Source organism: Ursus americanus, chromosome 23 (assembly GCF_024610735.1).
Source record: "Ursus americanus isolate L20-20 chromosome 23, mUrsAme1.1.p, whole genome shotgun sequence".
NCBI lineage: Eukaryota > Metazoa > Chordata > Mammalia > Carnivora > Ursidae > Ursus > Ursus americanus.
In genome coordinates, this window is record NC_142149.1 from 23,723,719 (window position 1) to 23,734,518 (window position 10,800).

Below are 10,800 nucleotides of genomic sequence, written 5' to 3' on the forward strand. Positions count from 1 at the left end.
ATGCTCTCTGAGTCTGCCTGGCCCACCATGTGACCACTCCTGTCCCTCCCTCCTTCCCAAGGGCCGACGAGGTTCCCCTGAAGATCCTGGCCCATAATAACTTTGTGGGGCGTCTCATTGGCAAGGAAGGGCGCAACCTGAAGAAGGTGGAGCAGGACACGGAGACCAAGATCACCATCTCCTCGTAAGGCTCTCCTTTGCCTCTTTATGAGCGGGGTGCCGGGGGGCTCGGGGGTGGCAGTATGCAATATTGAGCCTTACTACTTGGCCCCAGAAGTCGGGTGCGGTTTCTGCCCTCCTGAAGAATAATCAGTGAAGTGGCAAAGAGTGTTTATCTCTGTGAGGCCTGGGGTTGCTGAAGCACATCCTTCCGTCCTCCGGCCTGCCCATCACGCCTGTCCCCTGCATCTCGGAGAGCCTGCTGCCGGGTGGGGGGTCTCAGGCATGTTTGCCAGGCCGTGAGAAGTGGACCGACCTGGGTCCTGGTCTGAGGATTGAGTGTATGCTCTCCTGTGTCGTGGCCTGCCTCTCCCGGAGGAACCAGAGCCAAGCAGATCGAGTCCTCTTCTGTGAGCGCTGTGCCTGTTGATTTCATCCCAGACTGTTCCAAAAGCACAGGAAATGGGTTGCCAAGAACCCCTGGAGAAACTTCCAGTCCTGAGCATCCTCCCTGCTTTACGGGCGATGGAAACCTGTCTGTCATTGGACTCATTGCAAATTCAGGGGTTTCAGTTGGGTGTTCTCCTCTCCCTGTACCTCGCTCCCTCTCTGCCCGGGTTACGGACTGAAGGACAGAGATGGGGCGCTATTTGCTGAAAGTGAAACAGCTGTTCTGCGGCTGATTCCCAGCCAGGGCCTCTCCCTGATGGGAGGATGATGTGGCTCTGCTCTCCCGCCAGGCTGCAGGACCTCACCCTTTATAACCCCGAGAGGACCATCACTGTGAAGGGGGCCATTGAGAACTGCTGCAGGGCCGAGCAGGAGATCATGAAGAAAGTTCGGGAGGCCTACGAGAACGACGTGGCTGCCATGAGTGTGAGTGTCAGGCGCCTCTGCTTACCCTGACGCTCTGAGCCTGAGGCCCAGCAGAAGGGGGTCTCCATGTGGGGTCGGCAGGCCACATGCTTTTGGATCTCCAGTCCTCCAGATCTTTTCAGTTTAATGAATAGAGATTCTTTATCTGATTCCTAAGGTGGGCGGTGGGTTTAATTCTGGGCTTCGAGGTCTGCGATCTTCATATAAAATTGGTGTGTACTTCAGTGAGTAGAGGGGCCATAATTTTCATCTGATTTTTTTTTTAATTTAAGATTTTATTTATTTAAGAGATAGAGTGCGAGAGCCAGGGTGAGCTGTGGGGGTGGGGGGTAGGGGAGGAGCAGAGGGAGAGGGACGAGCAAACACGGCATTAAGCGTGGAGCCCAGCGTGGGGCTCGACCCCACAACCCTGAGATCGAACCTGAGCCGAAATCAAGAGTCGGACGCCTCACCTTCTGAGACACCCAAGCACCCCTCATCTGATTTTTAAAGGGGACTGAGGCTGTGGGGTACAGGAGGAAAGGCGAGCCGTGGAGTCTAACAGAGATCTGTCCTTGCTGTGCCTTCTCATAGGAATGTTCTAGTGCAGGGTTAGTGAAGTATACCACCAGAGAGATGGGACACCTGAGGCTCTGGTTGACCCTTCTGGTTGGCGTTGCTAGTTCGTAGTCCGGCGAGAATGTGCCATCACTCACAGCTCCTCGCTCCGAGCGTGCACGCATGTGTGAGAAGCAGAAGGGCAGGCAGGCTTTGTGCAAAAGTACTCCGTTGTCCTGTGTTTGCTCCCCCTCCCCCAGCGCTGCCCTGTGGGTTCAGCCAGGCCCCCGCGGCACGAGCTGACCTCTCCCTCCTCACCTTCCTCCCCCAGCTGCAGTCACATCTCATCCCCGGCCTGAACTTGGCAGCTGTAGGTCTTTTTCCAGCCTCGTCCAGTGCGGTCCCGCCCCCGCCCAGCAGCGTCACCGGAGCCGCTCCCTACAGCTCCTTTATGGTAGGTGTGGCATGTTGGGACGGGCGAGCCCTGGGCCCTTCCATGGCCTCCCCTGGGGTCCAGCCGCCTGCGGGAGCCTGACACTTGCGAGTTCGCGGAGAGAGGGAAGGCAGGTGTGGGATGCCGCTCTTGGGCGGTGCTGCTAGCTGCTGGCGCCCACTCTGTGCACGGCACCTCGGTTTCCGCCTGGGCTGCCGTTGGCGGCGCTCTCCCTTGTCCTTGCTGGGCCCGGGGAGAGCCAAGGAGCGTGTCGCCCACGTTGGCCACCCAGTGTCTGCCTGCTCCTCTTTGAGGATGCGCGCACGGGGGGGAAGGGGCTCTCAGGCCGTGACCCTCGCGCAGGGGAATAACAGCCCCTGTCTCGCAGCAGGCTCCGGAGCAGGAGATGGTGCAGGTGTTCATCCCGGCGCAGGCAGTGGGGGCCATCATCGGGAAGAAGGGCCAGCACATCAAACAGCTCTCCCGCTTCGCCAGTGCCTCCATTAAGGTGACCCGCGCTGCCTCCTTCCAGCTCCCGGGGAGAGGGGAGCGCTCTGCTTCTACCCCCTCACCCTTTCTTCCTGGACGCCCCGTGGGGCTGCTGTTGTGTGACCTCTTCCTCTGACAGATGGACGCCCCCTTTGCATTTGACCATGCCCTGGGGCCTTCGGTGCTCCTGGGCTTTCGGGGGAGGGAGGAGGCCGAGTTGCAGCCTAGAAGGGGAGCTTAGGTTCTGGCCCAGACTGAGGTGGGTTCAGCCCCCAGCCCCTAAGCCAAGGCCGTCGGCCTCAACCACTGTTCCCTTGTCACTGCCATCAGTGTCCTAATACCATGAAATGATGTAGCCGGGGGCCCCCCCCACTCCCGAGCCAGTGCCTGGCGCTCAGTGGTTGCTCCGTAGATGCCGGCTGTCTTTCTGCCTCCCTTCCCCAGGGTCCAGTGCAGAGAGAAGGGAGAGTCTGTCCTCGTGAAACAAAGTTAAGTTTCACAAGCCTCAGTCCGGTTGTGTCGATGGTCCTGAAGGAGTTGGTCAGACACAGGGATTCTTTTCTACTGAAGTATGGTCCCCGCCCTCCTCACCGTGGGCATTTTGTCTGTGCCCCCCCAGCTGTGCACAGGACCCCACAGAAGCCTCCCCAGGAGGCTGGGAGGGTGGGTGGCAGGGAGGCTGTCCTTAGGGAGTGTCCTGGACACATGCACCCACGGTCCTCATCACATTTTTGGTGCAGGAGTAATGCCCTTGGGACTCAAGGCCTTTGTTCTCGCCTCTCCTAGCCCTCGGAAGTGGGTGGTGGCATTAGGTGGTGGCAGGGGGCTTGGAGCAAGTGGAGGTCGGGGGCACCTCTTTGACCAGCTCTTTGCTTTCTAGATTGCTCCTCCCGAAACTCCTGACTCCAAAGTTCGTATGGTCATCATCACTGGACCCCCAGAGGCCCAATTTAAGGTTCTCATCTTTGTTTTTCCAGTGAAAGGGAATCAAGGTTGGGTGGGAGTGGAAATCTGCACAACACTTTCTGAAAGTTTTTATTTATGTAAGTCATGTCTACACCCCCCACGACCCTGAGATCAAGAGTCTCCCGCTGTGCTGACAGGGCTGGCCAGGTGCCCCGAGGACAGCACTGCGGTGCTGCTTTCAGTTTGGCGTCCAACTCAATTTCTACTGACTTCTTCCCTCTTTAGTTCTGAAGGTGAATAGAAATGTGGGACAGAAGGAAGGCTGAGGGCATCTTTCTTGTGCCTTGCCTTAGTTACTAAGGAAGATCTTTGACGCCCAGTTCCCTTCTCTCCTTTAAGTTGTACGACATTGCTGGGTCCCTGGACTTCTGGTCACAGAGCCAGAGAGCGGACAGTCAGCTCCTCCTGACCTAGGCAGGCAAGGAGAACGGGGACGCTCTAGAGGCCGTGCGGAGTAGCCAGCAGCCTCTCCTCTGGCGGGCCGGATCAGCTGGCTTGTTCACGTAAATGGGCCTGTAAGATTTTGTAGCTTATGAGTCGTACCTCGGGGAGGTATGTGTTCAGGTCCTCTACCAGGCTCTCCAGTATTACCAGTAAGCAGAAGGAGCAGCTTGAAGCTGTTGGCCATTTTCACATCACCTGGTGTAGATGGTTGATGCACCCTGGGTTGGGCCTGGGGGGCCGGAGAGGATGGGGGTGGAGCTTTGGGGGCCGTATTTCTGCGTTTACCTCGCTTCCCTTTTGTCCTGTGTACGGCCCGCTGATGCACAAGGACCTCCTCCTCTCTCAGGCTCAGGGAAGAATTTATGGAAAACTCAAGGAGGAGAACTTCTTTGGACCCAAGGAGGAAGTAAAGCTGGAGACACATATCCGGGTGCCAGCATCAGCTGCCGGCAGAGTCATTGGCAAAGGCGGCAAAACGGTGAGCCTTGAGGGTCAGGGATGAAAGTTCTGGGTCTTCGTCCTCAAACCCAACAGCTCCGCCCTGGCCTCCTGCTGCTCCCCTACCCCGTACAACCTTAGGACTCCCGGCTTGCTCCTTTACCTGAGTCCGCTCCCCAGCCTGGCTCCGGAGTCCTCCAGTTACCTGCTAGTGACATGCCTCTTGCCCCTCCCTCCAACCCCCTCCATGCTTTCTTGATAACACCTTGAGCTTCTCTCTGCCCCCCACCCCGCCCAGGTGAACGAGTTGCAGAATTTGACAGCAGCCGAGGTGGTAGTGCCAAGAGACCAGACCCCGGATGAGAATGACCAGGTCATCGTCAAGATCATCGGGCATTTTTATGCCAGCCAGGTACATGTGGCAGTCCCCCTCGTGGGAGGGCAGCGGGAGTCCAGGGGTCAGAGAAGCAAGAGGCCAGACGTTGACTTGCATGGCTTTGACCATGGCTTTGACCAGTCCCGTGGACTCTGCCTGCCTCTGGACTGGGCCATTCTTTTCCAAGTGTAGGAGTGTGGTGTAGATGTTTTATTCCCTCTTAGAACTGTAGGGAGAGTGATTTCAGAACTTCCGTATGTAGTATATATTCAGTATAGTGAAGAGTATGTATCTGTGTTTGTTGCAATATATTAAGTCTTTCCTGTTGTCTGGCTTTCGTCCTTTGCTAACCCCTTTGGCACCAGATAAGAGAGGAAATCGGTATTACCCACCACCCAGTTTAGTTTGTGGAATACTAACAGTAGTAACAACGTTCTGGTTGCCTTTTTCCAGTGCAGTCCCTTTTCCTTTCTCACAATGACCGCTCCATCCCATCCCTGGTTCCAGTTCTTCGACCGTCCCATTCCAGAACTCACCATCCCCACACCGCCTCCAGTGGGCCAGTCGGCACTGCCCGGCAATGGGACTGACCCCGGAGTCTGGAAAGAGGGTGGATATCAGGTTCAAACACTCTGAATCTCAAAAGTCAGAGAAAGGTTAATTGAAAGGGAATGGGGTTTCCCTGAAGTCCTCCGGCATCAGACCTGGAAGGGATATGGAGACTCCTGGACACAAGCCCATCTGTTCAGAGGCTAGGCACTTCCTAAGCTAGACGCTGCCTAAGCAGTCAAGGGCGGTAAGGAACCCGGAACCCCAGAGCCCCGGTTCCCGGCGCTCGGTTCCCAGTGTGGTGTGGCCTCGCAGCTCCAGGCACAGGGGTTTTGGAAATAGAGGGCGTTGAACTCAAACCCCACATGGCCTTTCTGCTGTATGGCCTGGGCTAAGAAACTTTCTGTGGCAGTCCTTGGAGAAGTATGAACAAGAGCCACGGTAGTGTCTGAGACTTCGGCGTGCATCTGGTATACCAAGCACCACTCTGTGGTTCACATGCGCTAGCTCATTGAATCCCCATGACAGTCTCGTTGTACAAATGAGGGGCGTGGTAGCGTTGAGGACCGATCCAGGGACGCACCGAGCCAGGATGGTCTCAGTACCAAAGCGGGTGCGGTGTGTGTGTGTATTTTTCATGTGTTAGAATGAGAATTAGAGGGAAACCTGAGTAGGAAGTGGTATAAATCCTGAGTCCGCAGCCTTTCCCCACCTACACCACCTTTCTCTTGAACCAAGGAACCAAGCACTCCGTTTATGGAAGGAGGCGATACTGGTAAACCAGTTAGGGGCGCCCCATGTTGCAGTTGGTTTCCCTTGCCCAGCTCTGTTCTTAGCGAAGAAACCTTTAGGAAGGAAAGAGTAAAGAGACGGATCCTTGGTATTTTGTCCATTTTTGATGGCGGAGCTTAAATTTCACTGCTTGTTTGTAAATCCGTGCCTGGACATTTCGTCCCCTTTGCTGGGGACATGCACGCGCATGGCGGAGCTCTGAGTTGTGAGGCGCTCTCCTACCTGATGACCTTCTGGCCAGATGTGCTCCTGGGGACTCCAGGAGTTTTATTTTGGGTTCACTAGCATGTGTGGCAACTTTGTCAATTTTTCAGTTCTGGTGCATGAGTTTGTATTCTGGTTTCCCCTCCCCCACCTTGCTGTAGTCATCCCACCCCGCTCCCCGGGGCGAGGGGCTGCTCGGGGCCCACGGGGAGGCAGAGAAACTTCAGGTCCCCGCTTACCCTCGCTCTTCCTGTTGTGTTTGTTGCTGGTGTTTCGATCCTGATGGTCTCTCTCCCTCCAGGGTCAGGCTCTCCCCTTGCCTTTGGAGAGATCTTCACTCTTGCCTCTTGTCTGGTTCTCCTACAGATGGCACAGAGGAAGATACGAGACATCCTGGCCCAAGTTAAACAGCTGCACCAAAAGGGACAGAGTAACCAGGCCCAGGCACGGAGGAAGTGACCAGCCCCTCCCCATCACGTCGACTCAAGGACAACGGGCTGGAATCGAGAGCGCGTTCTCCCCAGCAGGCCTGAGAATGAGTGGGAATCAGGGACACTTGGGCCGGGGTGTAGATCAGGTTTGCCCACTTGCTTGAGAAAAGACGTTCCAGTGAGGAACCCTGATCCCTCGGCCCCACACGCCCCACCAATTGGCCCGACATTGCCCACCCTCAGGGTGTCACCATGGAAATTCTAGCTCAGGGTGCTTTTAAACGTGGATTGTTTAAGTAAGTTCTCCAGGTCCCACCAAGAGGGTGGGTCAGACCCCAGTGGGAAGAGAAATAAAATTTCCTTCAGGTTTTTCAATCATGCAGAGGGGTGTTTCAATCAGCCTCAAAGGATGGTTTGCTTCTTGACCCTAAAATCCTTCCAGCCTTCTCCTACTTGGTCCGTTGATTAAAATACCTCTATTCTCGTGCCCTGACATAGCCTCTTCCTATATTCACACGAATTGTTTTATCTGTACTGCTACCAGAAAAAGTAGGAACCAATGCATTGCTTTGCTTATGTTATTGATTCAAAGGAGAAGACACACCAGCATCTGTTAGTCTAATTCCACTCCTTCCCTAACCAACCAACAGGAACAGCAAGGAGTAAAGAATGGGGGAGAAATATGATTAAAATATATAGTAATCCACGTTTAAAAGGAGTGCCCTTATGGCCGATCTAGTCCAGGTCACCATGTTGAAAAATTGGCGCAGTTAAAATTTTTCCACTCTGTCGGGACTTCCCCACCAAGATTCCCTGCCCCATTCACGTCCTTCTACCCATCTAGGTGCACATGGGTGGTACTGAATGCTCAGCGGGATAGGGGCTGACCACTGTACTGTCCCTGATTCCCATCATTCTCAGGCAGATTTTATATTTTTTTAAAGTCTATTTTAATGATTGGATATGAGCACTGGGAAGGGGACATGACTCCCCTTGATAAAGTCTCAGTTCCATGGAGGACTTGAGTGGCCCCAAAGGCTGCCACTGTGCCCTCACTCCAGCCCATGTGCTCCTATAAGGGCTGGTTCCCAGAGGCAGGGGTTGCGGGGCACTCCCCCCCCACGGCACTGTTCCCTTGGTGGTGGTGGGATGTGGAACCCAACCCTGAGCTCCCGGTAAAGCTAAAGTCCGTCATCTGGCATGTATTACGAATATTCAGTACATTGGAGAGTATTTGCTTCTGTTTTTATCCTAGAGGCTTATTTAACCGATGGCTTCTGCCTCCGTGAATGATTGGCATGACCAAAGTGTGCCTGAAAACAAAATTCAAAATACCAGCAGCGTTGTGCACAAAGGGGTAAATAAGCTTAATTTATTAATTTACCAGGCTCAATAAGATCCCGTTGGAAGTTCAGCCCTTGTGGAAGACGGCAGCCATCAGTTAAATGAGGTTAGGCCTCCCCTCCGAATATACTGATTGTCAATGCATATTAGCCAGGTGGTGCACTTTAGCTACCTTGGACAATGCTATCCAGTGTGCTGGGAAGGGAGGAAGGCCTCTCTGCATGTGGAAAAGCCCATGCGTGGAGTCCCCTCCTTCCAACACTGCAACAACGACAGTAGTAATAACGAGACAACCATGACCCGTGGGCGGAGTCAGTCAGGTAATGCTGTGCGCGAAGTAAACTACCTCAAGGTATGAAGTTACCTCAGCAATTACTTTCCTTTTTGTTCCCCCACCTTTTTTTTTTAACCTTTTTTTTTTTCTTTGCGGCTTGCTGATATTTTATATAAAAAAAGAAAAGCAAAGCAAAAGAGAAGCTGATAGTCTTGAATATTTTATTTTTTTAATGAAAAGAAAAAAAACGAGAAAGTTATGTTTCATAATTTCTTACAACATGAGCCAGTGTAAGCCTTTAGGATCTCTCTATGGAGAACAGGCCCTGTGGGAAAAGGCAGCAGGGGCTGCTCTTTGGGGAGGAGGCTGGGGCTGATGGGGCAGGCCCGGGGTTGAGAGAGACCAGGGGGAGGCCCTGATCTCTAACTCTGGGATTCCTAAGCCACTGGCCTCTCTCCTGGGAACTCCTGCATGCTGGGGTTCAGAGAACCTAGCAGAGCTGTGGGCTTCCAGGGGCCAAAAAACAGTCCCTGGCAACTGGCCCCTGGTGTCCACCCCCGTCTCTCCCTTTTTGGTGAAAGGGCATCCCAGCCAGTTTTCCCCACCAGTGGTGCTGTTGAGATATTTTAAAATATTGCCTCCGTTTTATCGAGGAGTGAAATAATAACTAAAAAATATACCCTTTAAAAAAAAAAAAACAGAAACAAAAACTCTATTTCTCTGTCTAGAAATATGGGAGCCAAGATTCCGTTGGTGGAAGAGACAAAGCTGCTCTCTCCCCCTCAGAGAGGTCCACCGGGTTTGTCATTGCTGTCTTTTTCTGTTTTTCTTTCTTTCTTTCTTTCTTTCTTTCTTTCTTTCTTTCTTTCTTTCTTTCTTTCTTCCTTCCTTCCTTCCTTCCTTCCTTCCTTCCTTCCTTCCTTCCTTCCTTCCTTTTCTTTTCTTTTCTTTTCTTTTCTTTCTTTCTTTCTTTCTTTCTTTCTTTCTTTCTTTCTTTCTTTCTTTCTCTCTTTCTCTCTTTCTTTCTTTCTTTCTCTTTCCTTCTTTCTTTTTCCTTCTTTCTTTTTCTTTCCTTCTCTTTCTTTCTTTCTCTCTCTCTCTCTTTCTTTCTTTTTCTTTTTCTTTTGTTATTTTCATTTCAGTCCCATCTTGCTGTTCTTTTTGGTCTGTATCAACAGGCCAAGGAGCAGACAGACACTCGGATGACTGCCCCTCTGTCTCCTCTGTCTTTTAGACTGATCTGATTGATTTTAACAGTGGACCCAAACTAGAGGAATCCTTAATTTAGGGTGGTGGGTGGCCAGGAGGGGTAGGAGGTATGGAAATGTGATTGGGGACAGATTCCTGCCTCACTCATGTCTTATCCCTTTGTGCTCATGACATTCCTTTATAACCTCCAGAATGGTCTACCCCAAAGACAGGAGGGCGCAGGAGAGCATTTAGGGGTAATATCAGGCCAATATAATTTGAGCTTCCCACCTGTCCTAACCACCAAAAAAAAAAAAAAAAAAAAGGGTCTCCCAGCTTCCATCTCTGGCTCTCTATGCTTTATCCTAAAATGAAGCAGATAACATTCAGACATCGGCCATTTGGTGATTTAAGGCGAATTTCCAGCAGCAAGCATGCTTTAATATCTGGTTCAAACTACCAGCAGGAAAAAAAAACCCCACAAAAAACAAAAACCACCCACAGTACCTGAAATGTGATTGTTGCAGTGTTCAGTTTCCTTGGGATCCTGCTCCCTTCACATCTTAAGCCCACGTCCTTTTCCTTTGACTGGTTCAGCTCCCAGAAGAGACCAGGAAGTGTGGCGAGGGACTGTCCAACAGGAGTTGAATTAGGCACGGCTCCACTCATCGCTGACGTTTGCCCAGCAGAAAGGTTGTGAAAGTTACCCTATCAGAAGCAGAAGGAATATGGTTTGGTGGTTCGAGTTTAGGGGAGATAAAGGACCTGTCTTGGTGCCGCCTTTGACCCCTAGGCTAGGTCTTGGGGCAGTTCCTTGTCCTCCCGCACATCACCTCCATTTCCCCATCCTTGGCGAGATAAGTCAACGTGAAAAGCACTTGGGAGATTTGGATGATCTGAGAAAAGCGACTTTTTAAAAAAACCACTTCTTATACTCGGAGAATATATATATATATGTGTGTGTGTGCGCTCCATATATATTTTTAAGAAAGGACCATCTCTTTAGGATATATTTTTTAATTCTGTGGAACACACAAGAAAACCAAAATGGTTTGATTCACTAACTTTGAAGCTGCATCTGACAGTTACACCCCGATGGCTTTAATCCCCTCTAGGGTCTGGTTGCCTTTTGCAGTTTGGGTTGTGAACCCGGCTCCTCGGAGGGGTCTGGGTAGGAGAGAGAGCCCAGCGGAGGGACAGGGAATTTGATCCCCTGCTGCTCTCTCCTGCCCTGCCCTCTCCACCCCCCCAGGTCCCTGTCAGTCTTTATTCCTTTCCCTGTGAGCTGTCCACTTCTGGG

General features: G+C 52.2%; 1 protein-coding gene across 2 annotated transcripts in view; it reads left to right on the forward strand.

Annotated features, from left to right (window-relative positions):
- Nucleotides 1-6,722, forward strand: part of IGF2BP1 (insulin like growth factor 2 mRNA binding protein 1) — a 37,393-nt gene extending 30,671 nt beyond the window's left edge. For both annotated transcript variants that reach the window (XM_045813798.2, XM_045813799.2), the window contains 8 exons: nt 62-184; nt 900-1,035; nt 1,904-2,026; nt 2,394-2,513; nt 3,375-3,449; nt 4,251-4,382; nt 4,641-4,754; nt 6,630-6,722. In XM_045813798.2, the coding sequence (XP_045669754.1) occupies nt 62-184; nt 900-1,035; nt 1,904-2,026; nt 2,394-2,513; nt 3,375-3,449; nt 4,251-4,382; nt 4,641-4,754; nt 6,630-6,722 (916 nt within the window). The remainder of the gene's footprint in view (nt 1-61; nt 185-899; nt 1,036-1,903; nt 2,027-2,393; nt 2,514-3,374; nt 3,450-4,250; nt 4,383-4,640; nt 4,755-6,629) is intronic.
- The last annotated feature ends 4,078 nt before the right edge of the window (nt 6,723-10,800 follow it).